This window comes from Syngnathus leptorhynchus, chromosome 6 (genome assembly GCF_054491065.1).
Source record: "Syngnathus leptorhynchus isolate UIUO chromosome 6, UIUO_Slep, whole genome shotgun sequence".
Lineage (NCBI taxonomy): Eukaryota > Metazoa > Chordata > Actinopteri > Syngnathiformes > Syngnathidae > Syngnathus > Syngnathus leptorhynchus.
In genome coordinates, this window is record NC_141200.1 from 13,844,755 (window position 1) to 13,860,601 (window position 15,847).

The window sequence follows — 15,847 nt, forward strand, 5'->3', positions numbered from 1 at the left end:
GTTAAAGAGTCAAAACATTTTCTACTCACTCTTTTCACAGTTCTTTTCATTCAGATTCTGCATTTTCATGTATAGATGTCTGCTTTTTCTCTTATGTAATGAAACCTATTTAACAAAAAACAAAAAAAAAGGTGCAGTCTGAATAACCGAACAGTATTTTGGAACGTTCTGTTCAGAAACTCAACACATTACTGCAATGCTCCATTACTTTTTCAAGTTCTTAGGAATCTTTGTTATCAGAAAAAAAACCATGTTGATTCAAATATTTTGATCTTATGACATAAACATTCGTTTTTGAACTTTATCAGTTTCTCTGTCGGGAAGAAACCGTGAACTGTCAAAATGACAAATTTACAGAATTGAAAAAAACGTCAGCTTGTTTGAGTTCCCAAGCACCTCTTCATTCAAGTTGTATCATACCTTATATTGCTATTGCACACAACATTATACCACCCCAAAAACTAATATGCTAAAAAAATGATCCTGGCATCCATCAAAACAGGACAAACCCAAGTACCCAAACTCAAGCGTGTCTGACGAAGGTGCACCCTGACGCCTCACTCACAATGCAGTTGATCGTCGCCGGTGTGAGTTGCAGTGCGTTCCGTGGAGACACCGCGCCGCAGCTGTTCCACGCCCAGTGTGAGCGGAGTCCCCGCTCGAGGCACCAGTCTCTTTGGCTGGAGCTCCATTCTTTAACTTTTTGGACGTTCACATCCATTCGTCCATCCATCCATCCATCCATCCATCCATCCATCCATCCATCCATCCATCCATCCATCCATCCATCCATCCATCCATCCATCCATCCCTCCCTCCCTACCTACGTACATACATACGTACCTTATCCAAACTGCTTTCCTTCACACGTGTCGCAAGCGGAGCCTATTCTAGCAGTCTATTCCAGCCAATCACATGAGACACAAAACAATTATAGTTATCTTAATTTTCCTATTTTTAAAATTCTGTCATGAACATTACAGCTGGACTGTGCAGAGGAGTAAATAGGACCAAAATCAAAACATGATGAAATATATAATCCACCATAGCTGGACTTCAGCGGGCTGTGGCCGTCTGTATTCCAACAAGTATTAACTATTATTATGACTGTAGGACATAGCGTTTGACATCAATCCATCTGTTTGCTGAACCAATCATGGATGGAACAAGATGTCGTTAGTTGTATTCTGCACATTATTGGACGTATTAATCTTAACTTTGTGCTTTGGTTAGCCTTAAGTACAGCTTCATTTAAGTGTGGGGAATCAGACATGGTGCTATGCAGGTTTCCATGATTAAACAATATATTTATCAGTTTGAACAATATATAATTTGTCTTTGTAGTGTGTTCAATTACATATAGGTTGAACATGATTTTCAAACGACAAATTGTATTTCAAATTAAGTTTTTATTCATGTTTAACACAATTTCCCAACATGATTGGAATTGGTTTTGTACTAGTATTGGTACATTGAACGATACTGCATTATTATTTTTTTGTTTGCATGTGTGTGGGTGTATGTGTGTGTGTGTGTGTGTGTGTGCATGTGCTTTTTATTCACGCATTTCTTGACTGTATTTTGTGTCAACCAGTCTGGACATCTGTGATCTTTGTGTTGACTTGTCGATGACATCACATATTCTTGGCTCAGCAAAGGCTGATTTCTGGTAGAAAGTAACAAGCGTAGATGACGTATATCTGTGTCGTTACATTGTCCTTGCGTTGCCATTTTAGTCAAGATTTTTTTTTTTATGTAGCGACTAGCTCTGTCCATTGAGGCATGCAAACAAGTTAGTCTGATTGTTTCTGAATTACGAATTGTGACGTTAGCCCAAATATTGTGGTAGTCATTTATATATAAAAAAACAAGGAAGCTTTCAGAACATCTAAAATGTCAAATCCAGCTAGACACTAAACCAGGCATGGTGTTTGTGTGAAAGTTGTCCATGTGAAAAGATTGTCAAGTCTGCCATCAAAAACCAAATGTGCATCACATTTACGTAAGACTGATAGAGCGAGCACACGCTTCCTGTGTTGCGAGAGGCTCACAAAAGGCTTGAGATGAAAGGAAACAGGGTGCGGCACAAGCTTAAGGGGCTCATAGTAAGAACATTACTATTTAACTTTTACAAAGCCATCATAGAGATATTTTCATTTAATCGTTTTGTCAGTAAATCATAAGAATAGAGTACTTTTCAGGCTCCTTGCAAATGTTTATCCACATTTATGTGGTTTGTTTGCAGTCAAATGTCTACCCTTCTTTTCCCCACATAATTGACAATAGGAGAATTGCATTTGACTATCTTGAGCCTCAATAGTGGTTGTACAGTATAACTCTTGGTGTAGTCATAATGCACTTAACTACACAAAACATCGGTTAAAGAATCATGGTGGTATTTTTCTGACAAAACTGCAAATGCCACAAATTCAGGCATTGTTTGCTGCAATAATAGAAAAATGAAATAGCTTGTGAAATCCTGCAGCGACAAAATGAGCATTTTTAAATGTCTAAACCTTTTAAATCACAATTTAGTAAATTTAATATTTTTTCCCCAAAATCCCTACTATTGATCAGTCCACACAATTAATAGCCAAATGTTAAAAATGGCTTGCTTTCTTTGATGAATGTTAATGGTTAAACAAATTTTCTATTTTTGGGGTGTCTTGAAAAGTGACTATTTGGAAGTACAAAGTTTCTGCTTGACGCCAGCGATATGATTTGACACAGTTCCTTTATTAGATGTAATAAGTGTGCCGTTTAATGGGACTGTACACTGGTCCAGTGAAGATCCTTTTCCTCGGGAGGTAGGGTGCGATCAATACACCACTTTTCTCCCCGGTGACCGTGTGTGTCACATATCCCTCGACTCTATCCACTTCTGACACGTTGGTTCATGTTTTAGTAGTCTTTAGAGTGCTTATCACTTCTTTTGTCCAGCTTGCTGTCACTTGTTGTCTATCATTTTCAAAGTGTGATGTTTGCATTTACTCAAAGGAGCCAGCGATATGTTTTCCATACTAGTGCCAGTACTTAATAAAAAATAAAAAAAATGTAAAGTAGCACCATCAAACTCGGATAATTATAGACCGATTGCTCTGGCAAGTATATTATCTAAAGTTCTAGAGTTCATTTCATTAGGTCAACACCAAGAATATATAACAACTTCTGAAAACCAATTTGTGTTTAAAAACGAACACGGTACTGATTTATGTGCTTACCAGAAGTTGTGTATAAATAGAAGGGGCACAACACTGTTTTTGTGCTTTTTCGATGGAGCTAAAAAGTTTGACTGCATCAACCATGGGAAACTGTTCAGCAAACTGCGAGACCGAAGGTTTCCTCCATACTTAATACGTACATATTCTGCACTACCATTATACCAAACAATCCGTCCGGGTTTGATAGGGGAAGCTTTATCAACAAGCTTTCTTGTCACCGATGGTGTAACTTGGGCAGGGGGTGGGTGGTATTCTCACTGGTACTCTTCAATTTGTATTTGGATGAATTGTTATTGAAACTAAGTGGGGTTCACAAGATACACTAAGAGTTGCACTTTTGTGTGCTCAGTTTTATGGGTTACGCTTTTTGACTGTTGTCTGTTGTGTCTTGTGATTTCTTTTTTTTTTTTTTCTGTGGACCTAGAGTCTGTCAATAATGTAGCACCGTACTGCCAAAGCAGCTTTGTTTACATTTGGCACACTGCATTGTGTTATGCGTGACGGCAACATCCGGAGCTCTATACAACTAAATGCTCCATGAACATACAAATGAGGTCATTTAGGACAGTGAGAAAAAGACTTCCCATTAGGGCCGAATGATTTTTATTTAAATGTAGTCTCCCCTTATAATATAAATTGTAATATAATATGCAATAGATTTCAAGCCCTTTTTATCATGTATTTTTAAACAAACACACCATTATTAAACGTGATTAAAATAAAAAACATCAGCTCAAACTTAAGTATTTACTATACAGTAAATCAGTAAGAAATCACACAAACTAAAGTGTAGTTATCAAAAATAATGCAAACAAAAATGTGGCTTTACCTGTTTGACATATCCGGTAATGTTTCATGAAATATGATCTGTAAAATTTGGACTGCACTTCTTAACCACTGAACTTTTCATCTCGTGTCTGAATGAATGATCGAGAATAAGTGTGAGGTAAAGTAAAAATACACTTGCTTAAATGAAATTAAATATTCCGATTTCAAAAATAGATGAACTCCAGCAGGCATTATGAGCGGCGACCGAGTAACATCATTTTGTCAGTCTTTGGTTTCACTCGTGAAATTGGAGGGGACGAAAAAAGTGAGTTTCCAGAAGCAGATTATGATTGCTTTACCAGTTTTGTTTTGGTGCGCTTGTCGTTTTTGCATGTTTCCTTAGTTGTCTGAAATTGCAATAACTTGTAATTGATTGCGCTATTGGATCACAGTGATTACCCTTTGAATTATCTAAATGTCGTGATGTATGAAAATCTATGAACTTGTGAATGACGTTTTCACAAGTCCTCTTATTTAGCTAGTTGCATTACTTCTTCATCTGGTCGAATGTTTAAAATGACACTGTGGCTTTAAATCTGGATTTTGAAACTGCCTAGAATTTTCTCACACGAGCGAGTCAAGAACTGAACATTGTTGGCACAAATCTCTCAAAGCTCTCATGGCAGAACCAACCATAGCAAACCTCAAACCGCAGTAAACAAACTTGCTTCTCAAAAGGCTGTTTTCACGTGTTTGGGTACTGTAGGTTGTCAGTCGTCAGCGTGTTTTTTTTTTTTCCATGTTCATGATCAGCAATTTAGTTCCTCATCTAATGTAGAAGTATCATTCACTTAAATGCCACATGGACGTCGTGCGAGGGAGACCAGCAGCTACACATGTAATCAACTGTCCCTAAACATATCATATAACGTGTTGTGTAATGTGTCTAGTCACCGTGGGACGGTGGGAAACGTAATTTCGATCTCTTTGTGTGTCTTAACGTGATGAAATTGATAATAAAGCTGACTTTAACTTTGACTTTGATGTCATGAGCATCTCTGATCAACGTGTGTCTCGCAGAGAGGGACTCTAAACCAATTGAGACCATACTATGACTGTCAATTTGAAAGAGTGACACTTGGGAATATTTGTATATATAAAAACAAGGTAGCCAAGGTGTTGAATCGTAATGCTTGCTTGAGAACAGGAACAGGAAGAACAATACCCGTGAGGATGATTGTGGTTTTCCGTGTGTGTGTGTGTGTGTGTGTGTGTGTGTGTGTGTGTGTGTGTGTGTGTGTGTGTGTGTGTGCTGCAAACACAGTGGCTGCAGAACTGCTTGTGTGTTTTATGTGTCAATACATGTGACATACTGTAGAACCTTTGACCAAAGAAAACAGAAGTATATAAATGGAGTACTATAACAGAGGTAAAACAATAATAAAGTGATGGAGTTGTCAGGCGCTAATCTCGTCAGGTGGTAATCTCGTCGGGTGAATCGAAAGTCTGTTAAGAGAAATTTAAAAGAAATCCCATAAAATCCCATGCATAATATGCACCAGTGTATAATACATCTCCATAAAATCAACCTTAAAAATTATTATTTTTCTCTGTACCCCGATTTATTGGTTTCCATTATTATCATTTGGTTGCATTTGTGCATGGGCATGTTTTTAATGCTCCTATAACACAGTCTCATTAAGCACTATAAAATGGTTGAAAGTTGCCCTCTTTTTTAAACTTTTAGCCAGTCTCAGTGGTTTAAACGTACCCTCTTTTTCACTACTTTGGTCAAGCTCCTCCATCTGCACTTCTCCTGTTTTGAAGACAGTGCCGAAGGGAGTGCAGAGCCAGATATTATTTTTTTTTAATATATGGATAACTTGCACACAATTAAACCGTGTTCAACAAATATGTTATTTGATTATTTATTTAACAGACTGCAGTAACAGATAGGATGAAGTGACGAATTGTTTTAGTTTTCAAAGCTACTTATGCTGCTTATCCACTGGTCATCGCTCTACTTTACTCGGCTCATTTTGGACCAATCAGCTTTGTCAAAATACATTACCTGGTAGCACCAGGAGAAACTGAGAAAACAAAATGGCAGTGAACGCATCAGTTAGAGCGAGACACAACAACAAAGGAGGTCGTTAAGCATCGTCTTTATTTACTTTTCATTATGTGGCTCTGACCGTAAGGCTAAAAGAACATATTTCATTCACTGAGAAAATTAGGTTAGCATGAAAGTGAAACTGTTGCATTCATTGTCATTTCTAGCCTTGTTTTTATCAGATGGCACAATGATTAGTTTCCAGTAATGAGGTAATGTGAAAAAGTAACGCATTACAGTAATATATTACATTTAGGCGTAACGATGAAATCTAACCAGCTACTCAACATTTTTCGGTAATATTATGACAATTACTGAGTCCTGTGAGGCATTACATTTCCAGGATTGGAATAAAGATCGACTCACAAATTTGACAGGGAATGCAGTCCATTCCATCTTTCACAAGATGCACTGTTTTCAATACCAACAACTCTGTAGACCTCTCAGAGGATTTCTCGCTGTATTTTAGAAACGTATTGTCCATTTTGCATCACTGCTAAGCCAGTTTCTTGATTTGACTCAATGATAAACACAATACGTGGCGAAGTCATCGTTTCCGAGATCTTTCATAGTTTCACGAAATAAAAATGAAGGGGTCCTTTGTTACGTCAATTTACGTCAGGCATGTTTGTTGTTGGGCAGCCGAAGGGGTCAGTTTGCTCCACACACATCGCAAAATGCTGACATTTTATTAAAAACGAAGCAATACGCAGATGACAATATCAGGGAGATTAAGTCATTTTGATGCTATGTAAATTGGATAGAAGAGAGCAGCCACCTATTCTACTAATGTGTCCGGCCACGCTCTGACTTGTGTGAATGGGGTGCTTCCGCAAACTTTCTCCTTTCCGAATCCAAAACAATCCCAGCTATGGGAGAGTAATACTCGAATAAAGCACTCTTAAAGATATAACAGCCTGATTTCTTATTATCTGACGCCTTTACATTGGTCACGGAAATTCATCAAATCACTAGCACTAAGGCTAGTCATTTAGCTTTGTACCATTTTAAAAAATAAAAAAAACCAACTACCGTAATTTTTGGACTATAGGTCACGGTTTTTGTCATAGTTTGGGTGGGGGGGGCGACTTATACTCAGGAGCGACTTATATGTGATTTTTTTCACAAATTTTCAAAATTCAAAAATTCGCGATGTATTGAAACCGCGATAAACGAACCGCGATGTCGCAAGGGATTACTGTCATTTGAACTGCAAGTGACGTCACCCGTGCCGCGCGGCAGTTGTTTACATAAAGGACAAAGGATTCGATCCCGGGATGACGAAAATGACGAAGGGCCCCACGTACTACCAGCATCATTAGCGGCTTTGTTTGTAAGTGACACGGAGGACGAAAAGTTTAAAGGATTTAATGACTTAGGTTCAGAAGGTTTGAAAAACTATTATGGCTTTAACGCACGCCCGGCCCTTCTCGACAGGAGCTCTCTTTCACCTCTGTGGATGAAAGTCGGGGGCAGGCGCTCGGCCGGGTGGCTGTCCGGGGACAGTGGATGGGGCTCAGACTTTTACGCACGCCCGGTCATACTCTACGGAGCTCTCTTCCACCTTCGTGGCTGGAAGTTCAGTAGTTGTGGCCCTTTGTTAAATAAAGAGCCGTTTACCAAACCCACGTCTTTCCTGGTACTTTGTTAACGCTACGATATCGTTATATACTAGATCTCTGCACCGCACGCGCGGCGTTGTTGACATAAAGAATGAGGAATTTGATTGATGGATTTAATGATTTGGAGTGACACAGATGGTTTGATAATATTGTTGTAATATGATAGTTATTTGAAATATACTTTATATATCGTTATATAGGTCTGTGGAATCATTAGAAATGCAACTTCAAACGGGTCCGACGTCAGCATATGCGGCGCATACGCGGCATTGTTTACATAAAGCACGATCGAATTGAGTTGAATTGGAGTGACACAGATGGTTTGATAAACGTGTTATTTATGTAATACTTACTTGAACAACTCTGAATGTTACTTCAGGCCCGTTCTCAGCTCCTCGTTTGTGTATATGTCACGTTAGCATACCGTATTGTTTAGCCTGTTGTTGCTAGTTCGTATCTGTTTTTGGTGTTGGATTTTGACAAATAAATTTGCCCCAAAAGTGCGATTTATACTCCGGTGCGACTTATATATGTTTTGTTTTTTTTCACTTTATTGTGCATTTTATGGCTGGTGCGACTTATACTCCGGAGCGACTTATAGTCCGAAAATTACAGTAATTGAAAATGTATTTATGACGGAAAAAAAAAATTGGGGTCCATGACCAGACCTCTTCAGACAGAAAGTCACATGGAATCGAAGCGAGTAAAACCGAGATGTAGGTGGAACTCGTACTGTACGAACAGTGGTTTATGTTAATATTGTGGTATCTGCTTACAATGTTTAGTGAGACAGTATGACCCAGAGCCCAGGGGTAGACTATTGTGATTGTCTCAACCCGGAGGTTTGATCCCCAAGCATTGAGACCATGTCATAGTGTCCTTGAACAAAACAATGAACCTTGAGTTGCTCCTGATGGCATGTCATTTTTAGTACCAAAGTAGAAAAGTGCTATACAAGTGACAGCCTATTTACTTTACCCTGACTGACAAGGTACTAGAAATAATATATTGCAGTTCCCGGAAGTATTGTACCTAGTTTAAATTCATACAATATGAATTTTAAATCTTTTCAATAATATAATTAGAATTTGAGTGTTTGTTTATAACTATCCATGCAAACATACCAATGTGAGTGACTTCTTCCTGGCACAGAACAGAAGCAGCATTGTCACACCTCCCAAGAGTCAATTTAAACTTCCTTCAGCTGTTGTCTCTTATCTGGCTTCCTCTATGACCCCAGTTCCTCTTTCCTTTGTACTTTTTTCTTTGTACTAGCTATGCGTCCTGATTTTGTCATTTAGTTCATAGCACATATTGCCTCTGTTTAGTATCGTAAACTACAACCAAAGAAAACGGCAAGAAGTTGTTAACCTAAATTATTGAAATTACTGATGAGCTATGTCAGAGGAAGGCTTTGACTTGGGTTAGCTTTGACTTGTGCAGGAATTACATGTATGATTAAATAAGGGCGGGACTTAAATGCATCAATTTAAATACATTATTTCTTCACAAATAAGGCATTTAAAAAATGTATTATTTCAATGGCACTGTTTTTGTTCTGCACTCCAGGCCACGTGAAAATGTGATAGCCTGATGACAAATAGATATTTTATGATAGATTTGATTGATAATTTTTCATGGTCATTTATTGACCATCTGATTTGAAATACATTACTTGTTGTGTCAAATAATTTTATCCCATGAAAATGCAAAGGGTTGCTGGAGCCTATCCCAGCTGAGTTCAGGTGAAAGGCGGACTTTACCCTGAACTGGTCGCCAGCCAGTCACGGGGCACACATGGAGACAAACAACCCACATGCACACCGCCACTGAGCAGGAATCAATCCCAGTCTGTCTGCACATAAGTCAGGCAAGTTTACCCCTCCACCATCAGCGGCTGTAAAATGCAATTCATTGAGATTAAATTAATTTGGTTATTAAGTCTCCAAATACACTAATATATGTACGTAAGTAAGAGCCAATGTTTTAGCTGAGCACTTTCCAAAAATTGTTAAAGAAGTGCTACACATTCCAAGGTCGAGCTACAGTGATGATAACACATTAGTAATCATAAGTTATTGAGGAATTGCTTTCTCACTTAATCACTTCAGTGCCATTGTGCTTATATGTGTTTGTCCCCCCCCCCCCCCCCACCATCTTGGCTGATTTTGGTCTGGAAGCAAACAAAAGAATACATATGTCTCCTTGTTTCTATGGAAACGCATGGGAAAGAGGAGCAGCCAGCAAGATTATGTTGCCTTTGCTTCTTTGATGGAAAGCCAGAGATTTAGAAAAATGGAAGGAAAACAAAAGCTTTCTCTTGAAGACAAAGGTGGAAGAAAAGACAGCGTTGTCAAGGTTGAGATCTAGAATCAAAGGGGAAGTAGGCAAACCTCAATGGGTTATCAAAAAATTGAAACCCCATCTGTTGTCTTATTCCACAATCCATCTCCTTGTTGACGACCGAGAATGTTACATATTATCTTACAATTTTAATATTCCACTCCCTTGAGAGAGACAAAGAGAGAAAGACTGAGTTCACCTATTGGATGGCGATGTGCATTTATTGTCGTATGTACAGTAGCACATGCTGAAGGGTTTTCTGAGTGTGTGTGGCCGTGTTCTGACTTCTTGCAGACATTACATGAAAGACAAGCTGCTTGATCTTTCCTTGTGTGTATTTTCACCATACAAAGTAGGAGTGGTGCAAATAAAGTGAACCACCTGTCTGCCTGACACTGGTGGTATGTCAGGCCAACAAAAAAAGACACTGGTTGCTTTTTCCAAATGGGCTTGTGTTGACTGGAGTTTAAGTTTGTGTGTGTGTGTGTGTGTGTGTGTGTGTGTGTGTGTGTGTTTGTGTGTGTGTGTGTTTGTACACGCTAGAGGAGGTCAGAGACAGGATTGTTTAGGGAAGAAACATGGAGGCAGTGGAGTGATACAAGATAACATGGAGGCCCATTTAATAAAAAAAAAAAAAAAAAAAAGAAAAAGAAAAAAAATGCCGGCAGTGATGTTCACATGATCATACAATCAGAATTACCGTGTTTTCCGGACTAAAAGTCACTCTGGAGTACAAGTCGCATCACCCATAAATGCACAATAAAGAGGAAAAAAACCCACATATAAGTCGCACCGGAGTTCAAGTCGCATTTTAGGGGAAACTTATTTGACAAAATCCAACACCAAGAACAGACATGAACCAGCAACAACAGGCTAAGCGATACGGTATGTTCACGTGACATATACACAAACGAGGAGCTGAGAACGGGCCTGACATAACATTCAGATTTATTCAAATAACTTTTACATAAATAACACGTTTATCAAACCATCTGTGTCGCTCCAATTCATTAAATTCACCGATCATCCTTTATGTAAACAATGTCGCGTATGTGCTGCGCCGCTGATGTCGGACTCGTCGTGAGTTGCAGTTTTAAATATTCCACATAACCAGATAACGATATATAAAGTATATATCTGTCACTCCAAATCATAAAATCCAGTTCAATGAACCAACAACTACTGAACTGTAACGATAAAAACATTTACAAGTTGCTACACGAAATAAAATAGATCTAATAACTATAACATAAATAACACGTTTTTCAAACCTTCTGTGTCACTTCAAATCATGAACTCCTTCAAACTCTTCGTCCTCCGTGTCACTTACAAACAAAGCCGCTAATAATGCCGGTAGCCCTTCGTCATCCCGTGATCGATTTTTTTGACCTTTATGTAAACAACCGCCGCGTCGCTGATGTCGTTTGCAGTTCAAATTACAGTAATCCCATGCTACATCGCGGTTCGTTTAGCGCGATTTCACTTCACGGATTTTTGAATTTTGAAAATTTGTGAAAAAATTCACGTATAAGTCGCCCTCCTCATCCAAATTATGGAAAAAAACGTGATTTATAGTCCTAAAGATACGGTATGAAAAAAACAGCGACTTATAGTCCGAAATATACTGTATGTAATATTTTTGCTTACCATTACTTTTTGCCCAATACAACATGCATTCCTTTTTGGGGATGTTTTAAACTGGCTCACATGGAGTCAAGGTTTTGTGTTTACAGTTGTTCAATGTGACCATGCTTGAAGTTATTCTTCCCCTGATGTGATTGTGCTTGTTGATTTAGCTATACAGCAAGAATACTTAAAACATCACAATGTTTAAAGGTTCCATGATATCAAAATTGGGTGCTTACGTATTATCGGGAGGACCTTTAAAAAAACGACTCAAAAATTAAAGTAAATTATTTATTGAAACGATAACATTACATTTGTAATTCCGGAGGCCAGAACGTCGCAATTGCTTCCAAAAGTGACTCAAAGACATCAGTACAGGCAACATGCTTCCGCCACATGAATTCGGCCAAATACGACTCCAAATGGTGACGTGCAGTGCCACAGTGCTTCTTGTTTCGCCACTTTGCCGATCCCCATAGGCGTTCCACTGTCTGCGTATGAGCCCCGGTGTTCGGATCCACAAAGTTGTACTTGTGGTTGACGTTGAGGTGATGAAAGCCTGATTTTTCCATGTGAAAAAAAAGAAAAAGTAAAAATCAAAGGTCCTCCCGATAATACGTAAGCACCCAAAATTGATTATTATTTTTTTTTATCTTCAACATAGGTCAAAAGGATTGCTTTGACAGCTATTTGCATGCAATAACATTTGAAACGCAAAAGCGTGCCGAAACAGGCAGATGTAAATTTAGCGTCATTGTGATGTGTTTTATAAAATCAGTTTGGGAGTACCCACCTATTTAAATCAAATTCATGTAACGCTGCACTGTGACAACAGACTGACATAAAGAATATTCTCTTATAATAATCTCTCCAAATATCATCACTCCTCAAGTCAGTCAGTGAGTTTACCAGAAATTGGCATATCATGGAAGCACAACTACCGTAATTTTCGGACTATAAGTCACAGTTTTTGTCATAGTTTGGGTGTGGGGGCGACTTATACTCAGGAGCGACTTATATGTGATTTTTTTTCAAAAATTTTCAAAATTCAAAAATCTGCAATGTAGTGAAACTGCGAAAAACGAACCGCGATGTAGCAAGGGATTAGTCATTTGAACTGCAAGTGACGTCCCCCGTGCCGCGCGGGGGTTGTTTACAGAAAAGACAAAGGATTTGATCACGGGATGACGAAGATGACGAAGGGCCCCACGTACTACCGGCATCATAAGCAGCTTTGTTTGTAAGTGACACGGAGGACCAAGAGTTGAAGGATTTAATGATTTAGAGTGACACAGAAGGTTTGAAAAACTATTATGGCTTTTACGCACGCCCGGTCATAATCTACGGCGCCTCTTTCACCTCCGTGGATGGAAGTCGGGGGCCGGCGCTCGACCGGGTGGCTGTCCGGGGACGGTGGATGGGGCTCGGACATGGCTTTTACGCACACCCGGTCCTATTTATGGAGCTCTCTTCCACCTCCGTGGCTGGAAGTTCAGTAGTTGTTGGCTCGTTGAACTCTTGTTTTGTTAAATAAAGAGCCGTTTACCAAACCCACGTCTTTCCTGGTACTTTGTTAATGCTACAACATAGTTATATACTAGATCGCTGCAGCCTACGCGCGGCGTTGTTGACATAAAGAACGAGGAATTTGATCGATGGATTTAATGATTTGGAGTGACACAGATGGTTTGATAATGTTGTTGTAATATGATAGTTATTTAAAATATACTTTATATATCGTTATATGGGTCTGTGGAATAATTACAAATGCAAATCACGACGAATCTGAGGGCGAGCGTACTCTGCATTGTTTACCTAATAGATGATCGATGGATTTAATGATATGGAGTGACACAGATGGTTTGATAATGTTGTTGTAATATGATAGTTATTCGAAATATACTTTATATATCGTTATATGGATTTGTGGTATAATTAGAAATGAAAACAAATAAACAAATAGTCCGACGTCAGCATATGCAGCGCATACGCGTACGCAGCATTGTTTACATAAAGCACATCGATGAATTTAATGAATTGGAGTGACACAGATGGTTTCATAAATATGTTATTTATGTAATACTTACTTGAATAACTCTGAATGTTACGTCAGGCCTGTTCTCAGCTCCTCGTTTGTGTATATGTTACGTTAGCATACCGTATCGTTTAGCCTGTTGTTGCTGGTTCATGTCTGTTTTCGGTGTTGGATTTTGACAAATACATTCGCCCCCCAAAGTGCGACTTATACTCCGGAGCGACTTATATATGTTTTTTTTCACTTTATTGTGCATTTTATGGCTGGTGCGACTTATACTCCGGAGCGACTTATAGTCCGAAAACTACGGTAGTTTACAGTGGTTTGTTGTAGTTAGTCTACTTTACCTTCACCCAAGCTAAGATTAGCACTCACATACGACATACTCAAGTCTCGCTCACTCACACCCAACCATTTTATTTAGAAATATTTGAAATATTTTCTGTGTCTACCTGGGTAAACCCCTTCCCATCTTAGTTACGTGTAGCAAGAATAAGGGAATACACCGATATTATATGACGATATTATATGACATTATATTGTGGATGATGTCAAGTTGGCAGCTATGAAGAGGGAACTATGGACTGCCATTCGTGTGTCCAGGTGTGTCACAAAAACCTCACCCAAAGTTGAGTCATGTTCAGGGAGGTGCTTTTGAAAATTTATTGATGATAGTAATAACAATTTGTTCAACTAATTAATTTCTGCAATGATTTAGGGGATGGACGCAGGCTGTTGTCATATTTATGAAAGAAATGTGTTTACATTCACATCCAGGAAAATAGAGACCTGATTGTCCATGAAATCCGTTTTCTATCTGCACGGAGGCAGTGTTACTGTCTCAATTGAACAGGAGTGACAATTCAGCAGGAGAATTGAATATTTACAAATGATAAATGCACACAGCCCAATAATTGTAGCTTGGAAGAACACGTGAAAATAACGGCTGTATGACGGAATAATTTTGACATAAATCTCTTCATATAGTTGTGGCCTTTTTCACAGTCACCACTTCCAGCTGGTTAGACTACAAGGCTTCACAAACACTGGGTTAATAAATATTGTTACAATGTTTGTGTGATTAAGTGTATAGCTAGCTACATTTCTTCCAGCAAAACAGTACTCACTAGCTTTAGCATCATCACAGCTGCCGAAGACAAAAACCGTATCATGATGTTTTGGTTTTTGTCTATTCAGACCAAGGCAGCCCAGGGTACATTTGTTTTTCTTTTTGTGTTCCAGATGACAGCCAGTAAACATAAATACTACACTGTCCGTCCAGCTCAAGTGTCATTTTTCTTTCTCTTGTCCACAGCCCACGGGTTACATGGAGACTTCATTGTCCTACAGCTCCATAGAAGACTTGCAGCTGCTTTCGTGGGACAATGCACCAAAGTACTGTGTCCAGCTCAGCTTCCCTGGTGGCACAGTCTTGCTGCAGGTAAAACTTGACATTAGAATGTTATAGGGATTTATTCGCATTTGTGAGGTTAGTTTGCAAACCAGAATTATTGATTACATTAAGATTTGAAGACCAAATAGCACAACACCTCTACAAACAGTGAAACCTCTGTTAACCACAATCTGTTCCATGACATCAGCTGACCTTCGGTTGTTTGTTTCATATTGAAACTGGCTATGGAATAAAACTTTTATAAAGTACACAATGTTTCAAAGGGATTTTTATGGAAAATTGACTTTTTCTTTGTTTACAAATATTGTAGTTGGCTCTCTGGCATGCCTGCCCACCCTTCAAACGTGAAATTAAGTCAATCTTTTGTCATCTCTATTTTTGAAAATGTGTGATAGTGATAGACCAATATAATTTTTTCAGGGCAGATTTCGATACCGATTAGTCATGGGTAAGGAGGCCGAAAGTGATCTTTTAACACAATATTCATTTGCAGTTAGAAAGAGAAATTTGGCATGTTTTTTGTCGTAACAAACCCAACACATTTTAATGCTAAGAGGGCATATGTTCATTAAATAACAGCAATTCAGATTTACATTATTTCTTTCTCGTTTTCATTTTTTTTTTTTTAAATGTTATGTTTATTCTAAAATAAGACCAAAAATTGCGAAAGTTCAAAAATAAAAACTGTAGGGAGTCCCAAGGGTC

General features: G+C 38.6%; 1 protein-coding gene across 1 annotated transcript in view; it reads left to right on the forward strand.

Annotated features, from left to right (window-relative positions):
• cmip (c-Maf inducing protein) overlaps window positions 1–15,847 on the forward strand; it is a 39,888-nt gene that overhangs the window by 3,852 nt on the left and 20,189 nt on the right. The window contains exon 2 of the mRNA XM_085913821.1: window positions 15,044–15,169. Within this exon, the coding sequence (XP_085769947.1) occupies window positions 15,044–15,169 (126 nt within the window). The remainder of the gene's footprint in view (window positions 1–15,043; window positions 15,170–15,847) is intronic.